The following is a 23,464-nucleotide window of genomic DNA, read 5'->3' on the forward strand; positions in this document are numbered from 1 at the left end:
CATACGCAAAGCCATTGCACTTTACAGCACGTTGTCTTTTTTTTTGTGGGATTTTTGTCCCACTTTTTCTCTCCAATTGTATTCGGCCAGTTACCCCACTCTTCTGAGCCGTCTCAGTCGCTGCTCCGCCCCTCTGCCGATCCGGGGAGGGCTGCAGACCACCTCATGCCTCCTCATATCCTTACATATGGAGTCGCCAGCTGCTTTTCACCTGACAGTGAGGAGTTTTGCCAGGGGGACGTAGCATGTGGGAGTATCATGCCATCCCCCCCCCCGACCGCCACACCACCCGGACTCTCCAGCATCACATGTCTTTATTCTCTTAAAGATCCTTAAAGGGGTTGTAAACTTTTTCCTAAGCGGAAAATATGTCGTTATGGGCCGAGGATGGTGGAACTGATTGCCCTCATGGTAAATTCACCAAAAAATGAGATGCGGTGCACGGCTGCTTTGAGGGAGAAAATCTGCTTTTTCTTACGTCCAGGCGAAAAGGCATATTACGATGAAGCCCCTCTGAATTACCTACGTAATATTGGGGGCATCAAAGACACAAGAGACCCACGTGAAGTAGGCGACACATGGGGTCCAGTGCATTTGACTAATAAAATAAGGGCTGGGTTGAAAGGCGACATGCTGGTGTTAGCCCACTAGATAAACTCTTTGGGTAGGCTTGTGAGAAGCCGGGGCAAGGCGTTAAACTAAAGCACTGCCACCTTCAACCCCCCACACCACTGTCCTCTTGCTTGCCACCTCCTTTTTAGGTTTCAGAATATTAGCTGGTGGAAAAACGAGTGCTTACTGCTTACTCTTTAAGGTCACTAGAAGAAGAAATATTCGTCAAGACAATTCCCACATAAACACTGGTGTAAAGAGAGAAATAAAGAGAAACTGCACCCCCCTTGCTTACTCTATCTTAAACACCCCAAATTGAAAACAGAAATCTCGTCTTAAGCTTGCCAGCTCCAGTGAAGTGTTTTTCTTGTTTGGGTTTTTTTTTTTTAATGGTTAAAGACAAATTGTGTTGGCAAGTCGCATCAAATTGATGGTGTATTCAACAATTATTAGACGCCATAAGCATTAAGCAATACACGTCATCTTAGGTGTATCCAGAGGTTATGGTTTTGATATGATAATGAGACTTGGCATGATCTTGATAAGAGTAATTTAATATCTTGTGGTGCTTATAATATTGCCTGGCAACCTTGCATAGATAAAGCGGGTCTGTATCTGTAAGGGCAGCAATTCTACTGTAGAAAATGGTTCAATTTCCCCAGAACGACCCACAGTTTTATTATGGGGGTGTTTTTTTTTCTTCTTCCCGTTAACTGAACATATTTTTTCCCCTCAAAGGTGCCCCAGAAGTGCCCAATTTTGTGGTTTATAATTCTGGTTGTGAAGTCGTAAGATATTGGACAAGTTGACGAATAAGGCCTGTGGTAAATCTCATTGACTCCACCGACAGTAACCTGATTCAAGTAGATTTATTGAATATCTGCAATTTTCTTACCTTACTTTCTTTCCTGACAGTATAAGACTAAAAAAGATCCTGAGTCCAGCAGGCCCCGGCATTTATATTGTGGTACTGTAGTGATGCTGCTGGTACTGCATTTAATGGTGGTGGCAATAGATGTGTTATTGGTTTTGCTATAATCAAACTAATATTGGATCAATCCCGATTGTGTGAACTCGTGAACGATGAGGGGCATTCCTACAAGGTCCGGGAGGGCGTCGTGCTGTCCCGCTGCACAACTGACAAGTGCTCGAGGGCTCTATGTGAACTCAAGAAGCCATTTTTGCTGTCTCTTGGAAAGTCCACACGGTGGTGTCTTGCCACTTCACTGGACGTATCAGAAGAAATCACACATAGCTTATAGTGTCACTAACGTCAACTAAGAGATTCATTAATTAAGATCAGTCAATTAAGAGATCAATTAAGATAGGTTAGGGAAACACTCAAAACGTAAACCAATAAGCGTGCTTTGCATTCGTGGGAAAATGTTTGTGTATTAGTATAATGCAGAAATCGACTTCCATCTTACTGCACCGAGGTAGTCGGTAATCACATGGTGCATGTGATGTTAAAACATCTTTTTTTTTTTTATCTGCCACATGTGATGACACAAAGGCTGTCCTGTTTTCTACTTTTTATAGCCCCTCTTCCCCCCCCAGCGCTCGTTCACTCATTGACTTACCTGCCCCGAGAAATTCAATATTAAAGCCTGCAAGTTCATAGGTCATGAGTCCAGAGGTCCACCCTCCAGATTTAGCTGCCGTGAGTAATATCATCCACAGCATGTTCCTCCTCTGACTGTAAATACCCTGCTTCCGCTCTATCTCTGACTCTATGTCTGACTAGTTCATCCAGTTTGATGAATTACCTCTCGGTCTTGTAGTGTGACTTAATGCTGACTAGTCGTTGTTTACAGTGCAGTAGTTTTCTGAAGGCGTCAAGGGATTGTAGGTCTTGTTGGGCGTAAATACCTGTCAGCCCGCAGACACCATGAAACGGCACGTAGAGCACAGCAAACCTCTGCAATCTGGCGACTAACAGAACTGTCAGGTGGGGTTTTGTGGGTGGAGGCAGTTTGATTTGACAGCCCATAATGGCATTTTCAGAAGAATGTGAGCATGGATAGGCTGTTGGCTGGGGCTGTGCGATAGAAAAACGTCTCTTTTCATATTATGCTCTGTCGTTTATGTAGTTGTGTCACAAATCATCAGTCTCTACGGCAGTGTTTTTCGTCATTTGGAGTCTGTTTAACTTTTGCGTGGATGGCAGTAATAAATGACTCTTATTGGCTTTTTACTCGCGAGGCTTTTATTGCACTTATAGTAACCTAAGTAGTGTAGTTGTTGTCAAGTCATCAGCGCTCTCTCTCCTCAGCTCCTCTGAGCTCCCTGTGTGGACGGGACTGAGCTCCCACCTAAGGTGACCATAAATGATGGCAAAACTCAGTAGAGACTATGTTTATTTATGTTGTAAACCTAATTTATGTGCACTCGTTTCAATTCAGCCGAGTTTGAGAGTTTCTGCTGTGTTTTGCTGTCGTGTATGGTCACGCTACTCTGTTCTACCCTGAATATCTGAATCTACTGCAAGAGCGAGCGCACAAGAATTTCATTGTATTCTAAATACATATGACAAAGTTGAGCTTGAACGCTGTGGTTCAGCTAGGGCGGGGCTGCCCCTTCACACACACACACACACACACACACACACAGAATGTGCACACGTGGGGGGGAGGAGGAGGCACGAACCAGACACTATTTATTCATTGATTTTACAGAAAATGTGCTATATCCTGATACGTATTGTTATCTGGATATGAAACGACCTATATCTGGATGTGAGATGTTGGTCATATCACACAGCCCTGCTGTTGGCTAGTTTTATTTTGGTGGTAGAAGATTGCTTGCCTTCTCTCAATCTTGTGCACCATTCACTGGATTGTATTTATTTATTTATTTTTGGCTGGACCGGCCAGCAGCACCAGCCCTCCAACCGCCAATGTCTGTGACTGACCATGTTAGTGACTGAGTGATCATGTTAGACACGATTAGGCCGCTGGATCAGGTGACCAGCGACATCACTGAAGTTACACGATTGGTTGGCTGACCGACGACATCACTGGTAAACACGGAAGTGGGAGTTTCCCTATTGGCCGTTGCTCTTTCAAAGTGAATCCGTGCAGTGGTGCCAGCTCGTTCCACATTTATCGCACACCAACAAACGGGATATATTGCTGCTCATGGATACTCGAACGTAGCTTAACCACGCCATGTGATATGCTACTTCAGTACACTTTAACAACAAGTTTTAGGCTCTGGGATCACTACAGAACATTGCAGATGAACATTTAATATCAGGAATTCACATTATAGACACCACCATTGAATATCCCTGTAACAAATTGGTCACAAGTTCAAATAGTGACCATACACGGTCCAACATATACTAGGTTTTGGCCTGCATGTAGAGTGTGATGCAATTAGAGAATTATTATATTATTCTTATTAACATGCAAAACTTTTTTGATTTTTAGAGCATGGTGTTGAATAGGTGTAAATGAAGTGTGATTTTTCTTTTTTCTTTTGTAGTTTGATATGTGTTCCTGTAGTTTTCAGATAGGTGTTTTTGTCTTTGTGTTGCACCGCTGCGGGCTGGGGGAAACGATACGTCGTTTCATTTCATGTGCAAGTACATGAAATGAAACGACAGACGTGTTCCTGGTTCTTGATTTGTAATTTGTGTTAATGGGCTATACAAATAAAATGGACTTGTGTCCTAAAATGACCTTTGCTGCTGCTTGCTATGGGTAATGCGGTGACTGGGCACATGCACACCTTTTAACATGCGCATAGATACACATGCGTTACGCACAAATCCATCACAAGACTCCAATATAGTATGTTTGACATGGCACAGGGAACAAGGGCATGGGGCTACCTACGTATGGGTGAGAGAATTACTCAGATTATGTCGAGGGGGGGAAGCGCGGGGTGAGTGAGCTTCTAGTGCATGTTACAGAAACCGCAGAAAATAATGTCAGAAACAGCCGCGTGGTTGGTGAGAGCAACAGAGAGAGATCAGAATGGACCAGACAGAAAGAGACCAGCAGTAATGGTTTACATATGTGCCTGAGCAGCGCTGGCTCTGTGTGTCGCTAGGAGTGACGTGGCGAATACACATTTCTGTGTCCGTGTCCGTGAAGCTTAAAGTCAAATAATATTTGCATAAACGAAGCTTTATCCTCCCCGGTCTCTGAAGTAGTCGACGAGTGGGGTTTGACACGCGTGACAGTACCGATACCAAAACACAATTTCAAAACCATTTTCACTGCTGTGACTGTCAGACCTTTTCTGAAGAGTCCTGAAAAACTAGTCTGGTTCTTCAGGCAGGTTAACACGAACGCTAAGACTTTTTGGGGTAAGCTGAAGAAGGCATTACTTCATCACTCCTCCATGTGAGCCTGATGTAACAATTGACTGTCTTCCCCCAGCGCCCAGAAGTGCCTCACCGTTTCTCTCTCACTGTAGGATTGCCTGAAGTCAGAAATAAACCTCTTCTGCAATAAACACCGATGGTGCAGAGAACAAATTTATGGACCTGAAAATAAAACCAGGTGTTTTATTTTTGGGGGGGTTTTTTCGTATCATAAAAAGTGCAGCTGTATGGTAGGCTAGTTTTATAGGTAGCAAAAACAACTTGCAGCTAATTTAAATGGGTAAACCTCCTCAATATATTGTGTTTAGCCACATACCAGACCTTTCTTGACTAAGCTGTGTGTCAGCACAACCATTACAACTTACAAGCACCAGCTGTGAGGTGCAGTTCATTATGGTAACTGGGATCGTTACTTGCATGATCATTAATCGTCAGTGTATTGAAAAACAATTTGTAAAACAGGATGAAGAGTTAAACTAGTAAACAATGCTCTAACTTCTGTCTTTTCAATTTTTCTTCCCCCCCCGTGCCCCTCTTCTCCCCTTTTCTCTACCTCCTCATCCCTTCCCTCTCCCTGTGGCCCTTTCTCTCACCCCTTTGCCGTCCTTTTCTCAGGGCTTTGACCCCCCTCACCAGAGCGACACTAGGACGGTATATGTGGCTAACCGGTTCCCCCAACATGGCCACTATGTACCACAGCGCTTCGCGGACAACAGAATCATCTCATCTAAGGTGCCTAGTTTTACTTGGCTGAGCATGGGGTTGAGGTAGCCCCCACTCTACCTCTACTTTTTAACAAGCAGTGCGGAAGAGATTCTTGGTGGAAGGTTTGTTTGTGTTTCCTGTTGTTCGGTGACTTTGAGCAAGCAGTGCCCTAATGGAGGAATTGTTAACCGGATCAGTGTGTACACACAGAGAAGAAATGGCATGGAAAGGAGTGACTTAACAGAACCTTTTTGTTTTATATATTTTTTCAATTCATTAAAGGGGTACATTGTTGTGCTCAAAACATGTTGGTATGACCCAAGGATGGTAGAACCTATTGCCCTCATGATAAGTTCAATGAAAAACAAGACACACCACATGGATGGATATGTGGGCATCAAAGGGGCTGACATATTAAGTGGGGATGATGCTGACATATTATCAGGGGGCCCTGTGATGGCCTGGCGGCCTGTCCAGGGTGTCTCCCCTGCTGCCGCCCAATGACTGCTGGGATAGGCTCCAGCATCCCCGTGACCCTGAGAGCTGGATAAGCGGTTCAGATAATGGATGGATGGGTGGATTTTCAGGGGGTTGATTTTGATGTTCGTTTTCCCCTGGAAGTATTTTCCCCTCAAAATGATGTAGGCGGCACGAGGGGTCCAGCACATTAGACCAATAAAATCTGAGGTGAACGGAAAGGTGCCATGCCGCTGTTGACTAAATGGACTTTCTGGTCGGACTTACGAGAAGCTAGGGGCATGGTGTTAGTCTACTGTGCTGCAGCTCTGCCACCTTCAGCCCCCACCACCACCGCCACACACACAACCATCACCATCCTGTTGATTTACACCACTTTTTTTTTTTGTCTTTTCCATAACATGAATAGGCAAAGACTGGCTAAAAACAAGTGCTTGCTTCTTTAACTGGACAAAAGGAAACTGTTCTCCAAGGTGTAGCATACATTCTCTGCAGTGGGGAATTGATTTAGGTTTGTCATTAATCACACAGTTGAGTGACTGAGTGGTCTGACCGGCTTACTGCTGATATCCTTGTCAAACTTGGATGGGCTCGGGGTTGATGTGATTTTATGTCAGTTGCGCTACCAATGTTTAGCTGATTGCTTAAAGTCTGCCTTCGCCAAAACTGCCAGCTTTTTTTTTTTTTCTAAATTAAGTCTAATACTTTGAAGTTTATTTCAGAGTAATGCTGATGTTGGCGGCCACGCCTCCGTATTCATCAAAAGGAAAGAGTGTGATCAGCTAAGTGGACCTACAAGCATTTTCAGAATGCAAAATGAAGGAGCCAAGGAACACTGTGTCTGTGTTTAAGCCAAGGCAGTTACATTTATTGTAGCAACCCTAAAGAACAATTTGGACTCAGGCTATGGGCTGTATACCTCCGTTACTACCACTCACTGAATGGCACTTTTTCCAAAACAAGAATTTAGATTCAAGACAGGCAAAACAGAGACAAAAGGGTCCACAAGAATATGTGTGTGTGTGTGTGTATATATATATATATATACACTACCGTTCAAAAGTTTGGGATCACCCAAACAATTTTGTGTTTTCCATGAAAAGTCACACTTATTCACCACCATATATTGTGAAATGAATAGAAAATAGAGTCAAGACATTGACAAGGTTAGAAATAATGATTTGTATTTGAAATAAGATTTTTTTTACATCAAACTTTGCTTTCGTCAAAGAATCCTCCATTTGCAGCAATTACAGCATTGCAGACCTTTGGCATTCTAGCTGTTAATTTGTTGAGGTAATCTGGAGAAATTGCACCCCACGCTTCCAGAAGCAGCTCCCACAAGTTGGATTGGTTGGATGGGCACTTCTTTGAGCAGATTGAGTTTCTGGAGCATCACATTTGTGGGGTCAATTAAACGCTCAAAATGGCCAGAAAAAGAGAACTTTCATCTGAAACTCGACAGTCTATTCTTGTTCTTAGAAATGAAGGCTATTCCATGCGAGAAATTGCTAAGAAATTGAAGATTTCCTACACCGGTGTGTACTAATCCCTTCAGAGGACAGCACAAACAGGCTCTAACCAGAGTAGAAAAAGAAGTGGGAGGCCGCGTTGCACAACTGAGCAAGAAGATAAGTACATTAGAGTCTCTAGTTTGAGAAACAGACGCCTCACAGGTCCCCAACTGGCATCTTCATTAAATAGTACCTGTTAGAGCCTGTTTGTGCTGTCCTCTGAAGGGAGTAGTACACACCGGTGTAGGAAATCTTCAATTTCTTAGCAATTTCTCGCATGGAATAGCCTTCATTTCTAAGAACAAGAATAGACTGTCGAGTTTCAGATGAAAGTTCTCTTTTTCTGGCCATTTTGAGCGTTTAATTGACCCCACAAATGTGATGCTCCAGAAACTCAATCTGCTCAAAGAAGTGCCCATCCAACCAATCCAACTTGTGGGAGCTGCTTCTGGAAGCGTGGGGTGCAATTTCTCCAGATTACCTCAACAAATTAACAGCTAGAATGCGAAAGGTCTGCAATGCTGTAATTGCTGCAAATGGAGGATTCTTTGACGAAAGCAAAGTTTGATGTAAAAAAAATCTTATTTCAAATACAAATCATTATTTCTAACCTTGTCAATGTCTTGACTCTATTTTCCATTCATTTCACAACATATGGTGGTGAATAAGTGTGACTTTTCATGGAAAACACGAAATTGTTTGGGTGATCCCAAACTTTTGAACGGTAGTGTATATATATATATATATATATATATATATATATATATATATATATATATATATATATATATATATATATAAAATGGCCAGGATGAGAGTCAGCACCTCCAAGTCTTAGCCCATGGCTCTCTACTGGAAAATGGTGGATTGTTCCTTCTGGGTTGGGGATGAGTTGTTGTCTCAAGTGAAGGAGTTCAAGTAAACTCAGAGGTCTTGTTCACGAGTGAGGGTAGGATGGAGTGGGAGATTGACAGGCAGGTTGGTGCAGCATCAGCAGTAATGTGGACGTTGTACCGGACTGTTGTGGTGAAGAGGGAGCTGAGCCAGAAGGCAAAGCTCTCAATTTACCGGCCAGTCTTCGTTCCAACCCTCACCTATGGTCATGAGCTTTGGGTAGTGACCGAAAGGGTGAGATCGCGGATACAAGCGGCTGAAATGAGTTTCCTCCGTAGGGTGTCTGGGCTCAGCCTTAGAGATAGGGTGAGGAGCTCGGACATCCGGAGGGAGCTCGGAGTAGAGCCACTGCTCCTTCGTGTCGAAAGGAGCCAGTTGAGGTGGTTCGGGCATCTGATTAGGATGCCTCCTGGGCACCTTCCTTTGGAGGTTTTCAGGGCACATCCAACTGGGAGGAGACCCCGGGGTAGACCCAGAAATCGCTGAAAGGGACTACATGTCCAGTCTGCCCTGGGAATGCCTTGGGATCCCCCAGGAGGAGCTGGAGGGTATTGCTGGGGAGAGGCATGTCTGGAGTGCCCTACTTAGCTTGCTGCCACTGCGACCCGACCCCGGAGAAGTGGCTGATGATAATGATGATGATGATGATGATATATATCAGTAGTAATACTGACTGAATTATGATTTGAATTGTTATAAATCTGTTTGCTCGGGTCCAAATAATGTGTAGTTTCACAAACCAAATTCTTACACTCTTCTCAAGTGTTGTAAACCGATAGTTCATTGTTGTACTTTTGATGTTGTTGGGAATGAGGATAACCTTGCTTAAGAAATACAGGTTCACTTTTTGGTCCATTCCCATATTATTTCTTGTACATATTACAATTTTAGAGGTTTCTTTTTTTTTTTTTTTTTTTACAGGATATTTACAAATGAGATATGGACAGTTATGCCATAGTTTTAATTGTTACTTTTTTGGTGATTTGTGCATTAGGTTAATGCCAGAAGATGAATTTGGATATTTTTACAATTTTCTAGCTTCGGTATTCTACCACAGATAATTAACTACAAAACAAATTCTGCCCATCATGTTTAATATTCTCTTTTTTTCTTTCAGTACACCATTTGGAATTTCATCCCCAAGAATCTGTTTGAGCAGTTCAGAAGGATAGCCAACTTCTACTTCCTCATTATCTTCCTCGTACAGGTAACACACACACACACACACACACACACACACACACACACACACACACACACACACACACAATGAGTACCCAATGCATGTAGAGTTTAACCTCAATCAGAGACCAGTCGGGCACAGCATCAGGTATTGCTGCCAGTTAGACAGGTGCGTGTGTGTGACTCAGGGACTACTTGTACAGTACTAGAGTCGAAAGGAGACGGATCTGGCCCTGTGTTAAAGCAACATGCCCACTCAGTAAGTAAAACACACATGCCTGCCTTATAAGCCAACCCGAGGAGTTTAGCCTTCATTTTGCATCATTCAGCCTATGCTGAAATAAGCTTTATTTGCTTTTCACATTCTCCTGTTGTGCTTGATTTGCTCTTGTCTGTGTAGCGAAGCCCAAAGAATCAACTTAACCTCCATCTAAAAAAGCCGTCATCTCACCCACTCGACATGTCACTGAAACTAAAATCAAATAAAACTCAGTTCGCTGAAGTGATTGCAGCTTTTTTTATCCCACAATTTTAATTGTGCTGTTTTCTCGGAAGGATTTTGTTCCATCTCTAGATGGATTACTCTGGCGTTTGTCTCTAGAATAATCCATCTATCTCCAAAATTTAGCATTTTAGTTTATGTAGAAGGTTTAGTGCAAGTCCATCAATACTGGGGTGGCATCCAGCGCTTTACCTGTGCCCCCGTCCGCAGGGTTAGTGCTTGTGTCAGGAAGGGCATCCGATGTAAAAGTTTGCCAAATCAATATGTGGATTGACAAGACCATACTGGATCGGTTGAGGCTCCATACTGGTTCAGTCAAGGCCCGGGGTAACAGCGGCCACCATTGGTGTTGTGCCCTCACAGGGTATCGATGGAAACTATAAAATACGCTGTGGCGACCCCTGAAAAATGGGGAATAAGCCTAAAGAAGATGTTTCTGTAGAAGGTCGGCATACCACAGGCTTAGAGTAAATACTATTCTTAGTGTTCCTGTGTTGGTCATGTTTGTGTTTGATTGCACTTCCTCTCTTAAATGTATTCTTGTTGACCAAGATTTACATAATCATATACTGGAATTACTTTTTTAACATACAACCCGAGACATGTTTGTCTTTTTTAATTAGAGGCTATTTACTTTTTTTTTTGTCCCTATCGCTCTTGAAAACAATTTAAGATAAATCATTGGATATATAAGCCATAGCAAATAAATGCATGATGTGCTGGGAACTACCAAGCAATACACAGTTCTTTTTTAACTTTTTTTTTTTTTTAGCCCCAGGAAGTGAAAAAATTAATCACTTGAGTATTAGAGAAAAAAAATTTGGCTTAAGGATCATAACCTTTTTTGATGTGTCTCAGGTTAAAAAACATGGTTTGTCAAGCTCATTACACCTGGGAAGGAGAAAGCAGTGGTGTGTGTATTCGTCTCAGTTGTTGCTCAGATCGGTCATTAAATGTGTTGCTGTTTGAACTGGTGATCTTAAATTGCAGAAGTAATACAAAAGTTGTGTTGCCTTTGAGGTTTCCTAGTTTTTGACTAATCTGTCACATTGTCTCTCTCTCGCCCTCACTCTCTCTCTCTAGTTAATGATAGACACCCCCACTTCTCCTGTCACCAGCGGTTTGCCTCTCTTCTTTGTCATCACAGTAACTGCAATAAAACAGGTGAGATCACATCCACTCCCTCTGTCACTTCTCAGTGATGTGAAATGGGGAACTATTACTAACAAGTCGTGGCTGAATTTGTCATAGTTACGCATTTGTTTATTAATTCATTTGACTTAATATTTTACTTCTAATATCCAGTTTGCTCAGTTAATTTATAGCTAATGTGGCACAGTGGCGCAGTGGTTAACGTGGTTGCCTCACAGCAAGAAGGTCCTGGGTTCGAGCCCCGGGGTTTTCCAACCCTGGGGGTCGTCCTCTATGTGGAGTTTGCATGTTCTCCCCGTGTCTGCGTGGGTTTCCTCCGGGTGCCCCGGTTTCCTCCCACCATCCAAAGACATGTAGGTCAGGTGAATCGGCCATACTAAATTGTCCCTAGTTGTGAATGTGTGTGTGTGTCTGTGTGTGTGTGTGTGGGCCCTGTAATGGACTGGCGGCTTGTCCAGGGTATCTCCCCGCCTGCCGCCCAGTGACTGCTGGGATAGGCTCCAGCATCCCTGTGACCCTGAGTAAAGATAAAGCAGTTTGGAGAATAAATGAATTTATACCTAATTAAATTCAGTTGAAGTCAAATACACCTTAAACTCAGAGGCTTTATATTTCATTTTAAAGCTGTGACATAGCTGTTATTGATATAGAAGGTGTATGTGATTGTGAAATGCATTTTCATGTTCACCCCCTTTCTGTTGTCCAGAAAGGGGGTGAGCTGTCAGCAGCTGTTGTAGATCGGTAATTGCCTACCTACTGTGAGAAGCCACGTGAATGGCTGATACAGCCGTTATTCACTTTTTTTGATTGGTTGCTGGTCAATTTCTCTCCTAGGGCTATGAGGATTGGCTGAGACACAAGGCAGACAACGAGGTGAATGGAGCTCCGGTGTTTGTGGTTCGCAGTGGAAGTCTGGTTCAGACGAGATCCAAAAACATCAGGGTAAAATGACGCCAGCTACAGCATCACTGTCATTATGTCCACTGGGAGCATTCAGTAGCATGAGAATGTAATTCCCTCAGGTTGGCTGTTTATTTTGGTAGCTCCTGGAGGAGGGGGTTACAGACCTGACTGCCCATTACTTGTTTTAACACTTGTTTTTAACTTGGTTGTGTTTTTATCCAAGTAAGCTATAATTTGTTTTATATTTAGCAAGCTCCGTATCTCATCTATGCCCAACTGCTAGTCTTAGCGAAGGCAAAGGTTTTTCCCTCGTTAAGTTTTACATTCAAACCAGTGAGGCACACATAGTGTGAACATCAAACTCATATTTTCAAACATTTATGTTGTAGATACAGTGGCTAATGGTCACAGTAGTTCACAAAATCTTGATCCTGTGCTACATCTTAAATTAATAAGAAACAAAATATCTCTAATGACAAGTTTCCATTTGGGCAAGCTTCCACAACATTAACGTTATAAAGGCGATTCTAGTTGTCAGACACAGGAGAGGATGTCTCCCAAAGGAAAGAGGTTTGTACGATTCTTCTCCTTTTGTAACATTTGCTGAATGGGTACAAATTTGGACAGACTTCCTAGTACCTAAAGATAACATTCAGCACCGTATTGCAAACAGACATAACTATCTCCAGCTCAGGTGTGAAATTCCTCAATCTAGTGCCGTTAAATTAGAAATACATTGGGTAGAAAAGGCATATACCAGTGAACGATACTTTAAGATGCATTTGAAACACAAGATTACACGGTCGTTGAAAAGGGTGTGAGAGAATTTTGCGTGGAGAAAGTCAATACAAAAACCACAGGATTGTTCTCTGTAAAGATTTTTTTTGGTCACAGTTAAACATCAGCTTTCTGAATTCCACATACACGACCAGTGCTTATTTCCACAATTACGTCATCCATTATCCAGTGTTTGCCAAGTCGGCCAAATAACATTTGAAGAATTTAGCTGTGAAATGGGAATGTCCTTTCTATTCATGAAGTTTTTGCAGTTGGCGTGCTCACTCACCCTAATGGGGAATCTCTCAACCTGCTTGTCACTCGCTGGTTTATATTTCATGTTGATGCTTTTGTATGGGTTCGTTTTAACCGACAGCCAGAGTTGACTTGTGGCCCTGATGACCGAGAAATGGAGAGTGGTCCTGAGAAATGCACAGCGTGTGTGCACATAATGTTTGTCAAATGATCAGCAACAGCAACAAGTTTACAAACTATTTGAGGAAGTGGCAATTAAAAAGGATGTTTTTAAAAGTGGTGCGTGTACTAGCATAGCCATGTAAGCTGTAGGAGAATGTTTAGAAGATATGTGTTTCGGGATGTTAATCAAATTCTAAATGTCCAAGCGTTAATTGTGTGGATATTTTTCCTATTATGTCTCATTATTGGGCAGCCGTTCATAAGTTAAAGTGGGAAAGAACTCAGAACATAGGTGGGTTATAGAAGGATTATTTTCATGTTCAGGATTTATAGTTATAAAGCTTTTATTTTGAAGCCTATTTGTAACAGAGGTATACATTTTCCAACATACATTATATGGGCCCAAGGATTAATTGTCCCATTTATTCTCCGTTAAACGACTCCACTTTGTACAGTCTTACAGCTTTGCAGAATGCAATCTCAACTCTCTGGTTTATGGAGAGTTGGAGAGTATACAGAAAGTATTCTCCTGCATAATTTGAGCATTTTGAAAGTTGTGCCTTTATGTGCACTTTGTGTGTACATATAGCCCTGTAACTGTGTTTCTGTGAATTTATGTGTATCTATCCAGGTTGGAGACATTGTGCGCGTGGCTAAAGATGAGACATTCCCAGCTGACCTGGTGTTGCTGTCCTCAGACCGCTCAGAAGGAACCTGTCACATCACCACAGCCAGCCTGGATGGAGAGACCAACCTCAAGGTGGATGCTTTCTCTCTCTCTCTCTCTCTCTCTCTCTCTCTCTCTCTCTCTCTCTCTCTCTCTCTCTCTCTCTCTCTCTCTCTCTCTCTCTCTCTCTCTCTCTCTCTCTCTCTCTATCTATCTATCTATCTATCTGTATGTCTATCTGTATGTCTATCACGGTAATAATTTATACACGGAAGGGAGGCTCACCACACAAATGGAGCCCACTTGTTGCATGGAAAAGGCCACACCAGAACATATTTAGAGGCCCTGATAGAGAAAATCACAGTAACTGTTTTGCCAGTATTGGAATTTTGTGATCAGAGCCTACTAATGTCATTGTGTATGTAATGTTTTTTCCCTGCTTATTAAGAAAAAAAAAGGCTTTACAACTGCCATTAGAAAAATGCCATGTAGAATGCCATCTTTTCTGTCATCTTCCAATTTCCACCAGAAACTTGCCTCATATGTACTCTGTTCGAGTTCATTTCCTCTATCGCTCTGTCTTGGTAAGTCAGGCCTTTCTAAGTGGAAAAGGGAAGCAGTTAATTCTCTTCTCTTCTCTTCTAAAGAGATGTGTTGCCAGCAGCTGTATTGCCTAATTATCTCTCCAATCAAGTGCTGCTGCTTCTATTGCAACATCCCATTACAGAAGGGTTATTTCCAATGGCAGTATTTAGCAACCTTATAGAAATAGATTTTTGTGAACACTGCTCCTTTTGTCATCTCTGTAAATTGGTGATAACTACGGCCATTAATATATGTTGTGCAGTGTGTTCAGATTGCACCATGGTTACTTTCTTACTCCTCACCTTGAAAAGAAAGAAGTTGCCTCCTGAAAAATGTGTAATTTTTTGACTGTGCGTGTATGTATGTGTTTGTGTATGCATGCGTTTTTGTTTCAAGACCCACTACTCTGTAGCAGAGACAGCAGTCTGCCAATCAGTGTCCAGACTGGAGGCTCTGCAGGCTGTGGTGGAGTGTCAACAACCTGAAGCTGACCTATACAGGTAGACAGTGCTTTCTGATGGCACCCTCTTGTCCCGCCACCTCATCATTTCTCCTACACAGGCTCCCCACAATGAATTCCTCCTCATCACTCTTGTTCCCTTTTATCTCATCTGACAAGTTGAGGACAGAATAGTGTTATTTTTGAGTCATTCAAAATGTTAAGGTTGCACAACCCACCCACCCCTTTTTATCTCTCTAAATCCTGGCATTGTTAATAAAACCTCCCTTCACACTGCCAAGTTGATTTCAGCTTCCTCCTGGAAAGCCCCCTTTTATGCACAATGCACACCCAGCAAACCCTTGGGTTTTATTTACCTTAGCCTTTGTCCTGTCCTATGATCCCCTCTGAATCAATTCATTGTTTATATTGTGCTTGAACAAATGGTGGGTGGCTACATTTGAATGTTTTTACATATTGCCGATATTTGCACAATATCAAGTTGCTTTTGCCGTTGTTTCACTAGCTCCACACCACAGTCACGGTGCAGTAGAATAGGGAGGAATATCTGGCTGCTGAAATGTGACGCTGTAATCTTTGCACCCAGAACACAGATATGCATATTCATTGGTTGTGTATTTAACACAATGACAGCATGTCAAATGTGAAAATACTGAGATTTCTGTTCCTGGTTATGGCACAGCTGTTTCCTAGGATTTTGAGCCCCATAATCCTTTTCACACCAAAGGCAAATCCCTTTGAAAAAGAGGGAAAAAAAACCCATAGTTTGTTGTGAAGGGGTACATCTGTTTCTTCGCTCAGCAGAAATACTTGTACGTTTTGTAGGTTTGTTGGCCGGATCACAGTGACTCATCATGGTGAAGAGATTGTCAGGTGAGTTCAGAATCCCTCGTCGTGTTCTTTATGTTAGTCTCTCAAACGGAATACTTATGTTTGTTTCTGCCAAAACCGTAGTTATTTTATGTGTAGTTTGGGGTAGGATACCAGAGCATCAAGGGAGACCACCATAAGTAAAGGAGAAATTCTCCATGATTTGGCTCTATTCATCATCAAACAAAACGATAGTAGTACATTAGAATATATTATTTAGTTTACTTTTTGGGATTTTTTTTTGTTAAGAATACTGCACAGGGTGTTTTGATTTATTTGTAATGTAATTCATTAAGATGCCATACAAGGCAGTGTCTGGTCATATCCATTTCTCTGTTTGTTTGTTCCTTCGTTGATTTATTTTGTGGTTGTGTGTCTGTGTCTATCTATGTGTATGTTATGTTTGTCTGTCTGTCTGTCCATCAGACCACTAGGACCAGAGAATTTGCTGCTGCGAGGAGCCAGGTTGAAAAATACCAAAGAGATTTTTGGTGGGTGGATATGATGAAAGCCAGATGAAATGATGTTCAAAAACTAAGCCTGTTTAATAGGATAGAGCCCTTTTTCATCGCCTAGTGCAGAATACATACATCATCACCAGACTTACACTGAGCCAAAACATTATGACCACCTGCCTGAAAGGCTGTTGGTCCTCAGTGCTGGCCCGGCGAGGCATGGACTCTACAAGACCCCTGAAGATGTCCTTTGGTGTCTGGCACCAAAACATTGGCAGCAGATCCTTCAAGTCCTGTAAGTTGTGAGGTGTAGCCTCTGTGGATCGGACTTGTCGGTCTGCCACGTCCCACAGATGCTTAATTGGATTGAGATGTGGAGAATTTGGAGGTCAGGGCAACACCATGAGCATTTCATCATGTTCCTCAAACCATTCCCGAACAGTGTGTGCAGACTTATCCTGCTGAAAGAGGCCACTGCCATCAGGGAATACAGTTGCCATGAAGGGGTGTACCTGGTCTGCAACAATGTTTAGGAAGGTGGTACATGTGAAATTGATGTCCACACAAATGACTGGACCCAGGGAATCCCAGCAGAACATTGCCCAGAGTATCACACTCCCTCCACCGGCTTGTGATCGTCCCAGAGTGCGTCCTGGTGCCAACAGTTAAACGGCACACACGTACACAGCCGTCCACGTGATCTAACAGAAAATGGGACTCATCGGACCAGGCGACCTTCTTCCACTGCTCCAAGGTCCAGTTCTGACACTCGTGTGCCCATTGTCGGCGTATTCAACGGTGGACAGTGGTCCTCATGGGCACTCTGACCAGTCTGGGGCTACGCAACCCCATATGCAGCAGGGTGCGATGCACTGTGTTTTGACACATTCCTCCTGTAACCATCATTAAAATTTTCTGTGACTTGTGCCACAGTAGACCTTCAGTCAGTTCAGATCAGATGGGACAGCCTTCATTGTCCTCGTGCATCAATGAGCCTTGGGCGCCCAACGCCCTGTCACCGGTTTGTGATTTGTCCCTCCTTGGACTACTGTCAGTAGGTACTCACCACTGCTGACCAGGAGCACCCCACAAGCCTTGCCACTTCAGAGACTCCTGACCCAATCATCTGGCCAGAAAAGTTTGGCACTTGTCAGAGTTGCTCAGGTCTTTACTCTTTCCCATTTCTCCTGCATCCAACACGTTGTCTACGAGAACTGATTGTTCACTTACCATCTCTACCTAGACCTTGACATGTGCCCTTGTTTGGAGATGATCATGATTCGGTTCACCTGTAAGTAGTCATAATGTTTTGGCTCCTCTGTGTATGTCTAAATGGTAGTCAGCACCGCATACTGCCATTTACGAAGCTTTTTCACCATTCTGAATTCTAAAATGTCAGCAACATTTTCTGCCACATCAGACTATCTGAATATTTTACTGCAGTGTAATTGATTAAGTAGACATTTAAAACACGAGGCGAAGGGGGCGTCCGGGTAGCATAGCGGTCTATTCTGTTGCCTACCAACATTGGGATCGCTGGTTTGAATCCCCGTGTTACCTCCGGTTTAGTCGGGCATCCCTACAGACACAATTGGCTGTGTCTGTGGGTGGGAAGCCGGATGTGGGTATGTGTCCTGGTCGCTGCCCTAGTGCCTCCTCTGGTCGGTCGGGATGCCTGTTGGGGGGGGGGGGGGTCGGAAATGAGGGGAATAGTGGGATCCTCCCATGCGCTACATCCCCCTGGCGAAACTCCTCACTGTCAGGTGAAAAGAAGTGGCTGGCGACACCACCTGTATCAGCGGAGACATGCGGTAGTCTGCAGCCCTCCCTGGATCGGCAGAGGGGGTGGAGCAGTGACCGGGATGGCTCAGAGAGCAGGGTGATTGGCCAAGTACAATTGGGGGGGAAAAAAGGGGGAAAATCCAAAAAAAAAAAAACATGGGCAGGATATCGTGAAAAGAAGAAAAATACCTTGAATGCTTCATAACATGGGTCATGGTAAAATCAGCTCCTCTTGGAAAAGAAAACCAATAGTGCACAACTACGCAAAAGAAAGCAGAACTTGATTAAAGTGGTGCATTTATCCTGTAGTATTTCTTTTTCTCTTATTTTATTTCCACATATACCTGAAGGAGTAGCTGTTAAGTAAGTTATTAAGGACAAAGTTAGTAAAGATAACATGCTTTGTTATAATCTAACACCTGAACAATTTTGAAGTATCGCTTTTTTCTGTTCTTCACCATCGCTCAGCTCCAAAGCTGCTGTACCTAGCAAAGTGCTCCAATTTTATGGCTACTTCCTTCTTTGTAGACTCTCAAGCCATCTTGATCTCTGTGTCCTTTTGGTGTTTTGATCTAAAATGGCACTTCAGTGGCAGAGATGATTTGCGATAAATGCTTTTTGACAGAGAAAAGGAAAATGAGGGGGGGAAATGAGTAGATGTCGGTTGATGTTATGAAGACCCTCTTCCACCGACTTGGCCACACTATCACTCTGCCATTGCTGAATCCTGTAGCACTTACTATAACCAGTTTTCACCTGAGCTGGTGTACTGTTGCAGGTGTGGCAGTTTACACAGGGATGGAGTCTAAGATGGCCCTCAACTATAAGTGCAAGTCCCAGAAACGATCTGCAGTGGAGAAGTTAGTAGTTTATTTTCTCTCCTTCAAACCCTCTTGTCCTTTATCTTTCTCTCACCCTCTATCTCTCTCCATCTCTCTCTCTCTCTCTCTCTCTCTCTCTCTCTCTCTCTCTCTCTCTCTCTCTCTCTCTCTGAACGTGCAGATAAAATAGTGCCTTGTCAGATTTATGAATACCTCTCGGATCACTTACCTGTGTCTTCTGCTGCTGTTGTTGAGGTTGTGTTCAATAATTCAGTGGATCCTAATAACCTTCTCTTGTATCAGGTCCATGAATACCTTCCTAATCATCTACCTGGGCATCTTGCTGTTTGAAGCCGTTCTAAGTACCATCCTGAAGTATGCCTGGCAGGCTGAAGACAAATGGGATGAGCCTTTTTATAACCATAAGACAGAACAGGAGAGAAACAGCAGTCCGGTTAGTCTGTGTTTGCTGTCATACCATCAGATTCATGTATTGTTCTATGTTTTCTTAAGTAGTATCAACTATCATCCTACAGATAAGATGTGAGATTCTACCATATCTTTGCCCCACCTGCCTCTCTCCCCTCAACCTTGTTTCCCTGCCAAAGTAGTAATGGGCTACTTCACTCCATTCTAGGATAAATAGATGGAACTGATTAGAACAGATAGATGCTCTTTCTTGTATTCCACACCCACAACAAATCTGCACACACACCCGCAGTCCAAGGCTAACGCTGGCTGGGTGGTCACGGTAGCTCAAGGTATTGTTACGAGGCATGAGAGGAAATGGCTGTCGCTGGGGCAGCCTGCCTGCCAACACTTATCAGTCAGTGAGATCTGTGGCCTTTCCTTATTTTAAAAGTGCACCTTGTTTTAAAAGCTGCCCTTTCCGCTGGAGACAAAGAGGAAATTACTGCCTTAGTAAAAAGAGAATGTTTTAGATGCATGGTGGTCTGCTCTCCAGCTATCCGCTGGCACCAGTTAGTATGGTGCAATCAACCTTGAAGTGCATATGTTCAAATCCCAGTTTGTCTTTGTGTCTGTCACTAGCTCGCTTTTTCTGTCTGTCTCTCTCGCCCTATCACTTGTCATAAAAGTAGTTAATTTCTTAGTGGGGATGGATCGCTTTACTTGCTTTCATAAAAAGGTTGCATATTTCAATACCCAAATTGTAGGAGCTTTATTAAATGAGGTTACTCCTGTATTGCTGACGATTCAAAGCGTGACATAAAATGGTGTCTTTAATTATGAGAACACTGATTGGTTGACAATTGCATTTTGTAGTGTATTGCCCAAATACCCTTGCAGTATCTATTGGTCTGCTGTAAATAAACCCAGCAGTTGAAATTGTTGGTAGGGTCAGAGCTGACTTGTTTTGGAGGCTATTTTAGAGCCCTTGTACAGTTCTTCTCATTCCTTTTCCTCTTGTACATCCTAATAGTCAGCTCACACTCGGGCACTTCTGGGTCTCCACCGACTGCATTGTAAATGTATTCCCTCTCCACTTCTCACTTTGGGCTTTTTCCTTTTGCTTGCTGTTGTGTTTGAATTTCTAGTTTTCCATTCTCCTTGACAAAATAGCATGTTCATACTTATTTTCTTCATGGGCCTTACAGTAGATTGAGACGGGTTTATTATTCCTCAATTCTTTTCTCTTTTTAAAAAAAATTTGTTTTCCCCTTTTCCTCCCCAATTGTATCTGGCCAATTACCCAACTCTCCAGAGCTGTCCAGGTCGCTGCTGCACCCCCTCTGCCGATCCCAGGAGGGCTGCAGACTACCGTATGCCTCCTCCGATACATATGGAGTCGCCAGCTGCTTCTTTTCACCTGACAGTGAGGAGTTTCGCCAGGGGGACGTAGCATGTGAGAGGATCACGCTCTTCCCCCTAGTTCCTCCTCCCCCCCAAACAGGCGCCTCGACCGACCATAGGAGGCGCTGGTGCAGCAACCAGTGGACACGCCCAAATCTGGCTTCCCACCCACAGACACAGTCAATTGTGTCTGTAGGACGCCCGACCAAGCCGGAGGTAACACGGGGATTCGATCCAACGATCCCCGTGTTGGTAGGCAATGGAATAGACCGCTATGCTGCCCAGATGCCTTGTGTTCATCAATTCTTTGTTACTTGCTCCTCCCTCCACATCGTCCTCCTCTTCTCTCCTCTTCTTTCAACATAGTCTATCTAATGATCAAATCTGTTCTTTCTCTCATCAGATTTTGAAGTTCATCTCAGACTTTCTGGCATTTCTGGTTCTATACAACTTCATTATCCCAATCTCGCTCTATGTTACCGTGGAGATGCAGAAGTTTCTGGGCTCATTTTTCATTGGTTGGGATTTGGACCTTTACCATGAAGAGAGTGACCAGAAAGCCCAAGTCAACACATCAGACCTCAACGAGGAGCTTGGACAGGTATGGACACACAAAGAACCTCCCTTACATGGTAACAGAGCACCCCCAAATACTCCTTTGTCAATATTTGCATATGTCTATGCCATGAGTTTCCCATCTCTTTGAGAAGAGAGAGGTGGATGTGGACCTAATGTCAAATAATCAAGGTAAATAAAACGTCATCAAATTACAGCTGCAGTCTTGAAGCTGTGCATTTTTTTAACCAACTGACACCAATGCTGACATTGGCAGTTGCAGAAGTGATTATGATAAACTACTCTAAAACCTAGAGATCCGTTTAAAATTTGATAAACTGTTAGGAATTGTCCTCTGAGTTCGTTCCTCCTCATCTGTTTGTAATACACAATAATTTTGGTTCCTCTTGAAACGCACCATAACCTGCTCCCCTCACCTGCATTTGGCCACTGTGGTGAAACTCTAAACAAGCTATGCGCCAAATCATTTTTTCCAGAGAAAGTCCAACACGACAGCCTTTAAAACGATTAGCAACAAAAGCATCTATGATTTGGATATTCACTGTTGTATTTATCAAAAAATACATTTGTTTGCAGGTAAAACTTCCAGATTCTAGTTTTAAATATTCCAAACGTGTGTTTTTGGTTTCCAATGTGGGTAACACTTTAGTATGGGGAACATATTCTAAGTAAAAAAACTTAATTACTAGTGAATTAGTAATGATGAATATGTCACTTTAGTATGGGGAACATATTCTAAGTAACAACAACTGAATTTAGAGTAATTTAACACTATTAACACTTTTGTGTTTTGTTATGTAAGAACAGACCATATTCATTACGTGTTAGTAAGGGAGAATAACTCTTCTTGTGGTACTACCACCTTATAAAGTCCATACTAAGCAAAGCATATTGAGATGGTACTACTAATAAGCAATAATTCTGAGGTTATAGAGGGAAAACTCATAGTTAATGGCTTACTGGTTGTATAATAAGGCCATGCAGAATACGGCATTAATGAGTGCTTAATAAAGACCAATGAAGAGCCAATATGTTGCTAATTTGCATGCTAATACGCACCTAATTAATGGTGTATATGTTCCTCATACTAAAGTGTTACCCAAATGTGTTCTCCAGGTGGAATATGTGTTTACTGACAAGACGGGCACACTAACAGAAAATGAGATGCAGTTCCGCGAATGTTCAATTAATGGCACAAAGTACCAGGAGGTCAACGGCAAACTGGTGCCAGAGGGATTGATGGATGACATGCCCGACGGTTCTACACCTCACCTGGTATCTAAATATACACACTCACACACACATATGTACGTACAGATACACACTTATTTTCAGATGCAGTGGATAAGCACATGTTTAGTCACGCAAACATATACACAGTGCCCACAGATTCATGAGATTTAGGATATGTTCATAAAATATGATCTGGTTCTCAATTTAATCAGCCATCAGAACAGGGAGCTGATTATCAAATATTCTAATGGTTTGATTAACAGCTGTGATAAGGTCAGATGAAAACTATCAATGAATTATTGGTAGTTATCCATTTCAAGTTATTCTTCCTTCTCGGTAACATGTTCATGTAAAGGCTGTGATCTGGCAAACATTTTATTTCCATTGCTGTGGCGTGACTATTCTCTTACCCCTAATCTACACCAGATGTATTTTTATCAGACACACATAAGATGTGCACTTATAAAGCTAAGGAATATCCACTGAAGTCAATTTTGCAATCGAGACCTGCAGCAGTAGGGGTGCATGATTCACATGTAAAACATCGCACATAAATTTGTCTAGTCGATACATTTTTTTTTTTTTTTTTTGCTTTGTATTTTTTCTTCACTGCACACGTCAGTGAAGTGTGTAAATGTAGGATTTCACATTAAAATAGTCGAACTGCAGTCAAATTAACATTTATAAAGCTGATACAAAAAGCAATCTCTTGTACCATCTTTTCAGCTTTCAGAC

At 42.7% G+C, this 23,464-nt stretch overlaps 1 protein-coding gene across 1 annotated transcript in view; it reads left to right on the forward strand.

Moving 5' to 3' along the window:
• Nucleotides 1-387: 387 nt before the first annotated feature.
• atp11b (ATPase phospholipid transporting 11B (putative)) overlaps nucleotides 388-23,464 on the forward strand; it is a 61,730-nt gene continuing 38,653 nt past the window's right edge. The window contains exons 1-13 of the mRNA XM_056276920.1: nucleotides 388-411; nucleotides 5,561-5,677; nucleotides 9,653-9,742; nucleotides 11,303-11,383; nucleotides 12,206-12,313; nucleotides 14,100-14,228; nucleotides 15,117-15,220; nucleotides 16,006-16,053; nucleotides 16,477-16,541; nucleotides 19,066-19,147; nucleotides 19,412-19,562; nucleotides 21,324-21,521; nucleotides 22,613-22,771. Coding sequence (XP_056132895.1) covers nucleotides 388-411; nucleotides 5,561-5,677; nucleotides 9,653-9,742; nucleotides 11,303-11,383; nucleotides 12,206-12,313; nucleotides 14,100-14,228; nucleotides 15,117-15,220; nucleotides 16,006-16,053; nucleotides 16,477-16,541; nucleotides 19,066-19,147; nucleotides 19,412-19,562; nucleotides 21,324-21,521; nucleotides 22,613-22,771 — 1,356 coding nt within the window. The remainder of the gene's footprint in view (nucleotides 412-5,560; nucleotides 5,678-9,652; nucleotides 9,743-11,302; nucleotides 11,384-12,205; nucleotides 12,314-14,099; nucleotides 14,229-15,116; nucleotides 15,221-16,005; nucleotides 16,054-16,476; nucleotides 16,542-19,065; nucleotides 19,148-19,411; nucleotides 19,563-21,323; nucleotides 21,522-22,612; nucleotides 22,772-23,464) is intronic.

This window comes from Lampris incognitus, chromosome 3 (assembly GCF_029633865.1).
Source record: "Lampris incognitus isolate fLamInc1 chromosome 3, fLamInc1.hap2, whole genome shotgun sequence".
NCBI classification, from domain to species: domain Eukaryota; kingdom Metazoa; phylum Chordata; class Actinopteri; order Lampriformes; family Lampridae; genus Lampris; species Lampris incognitus.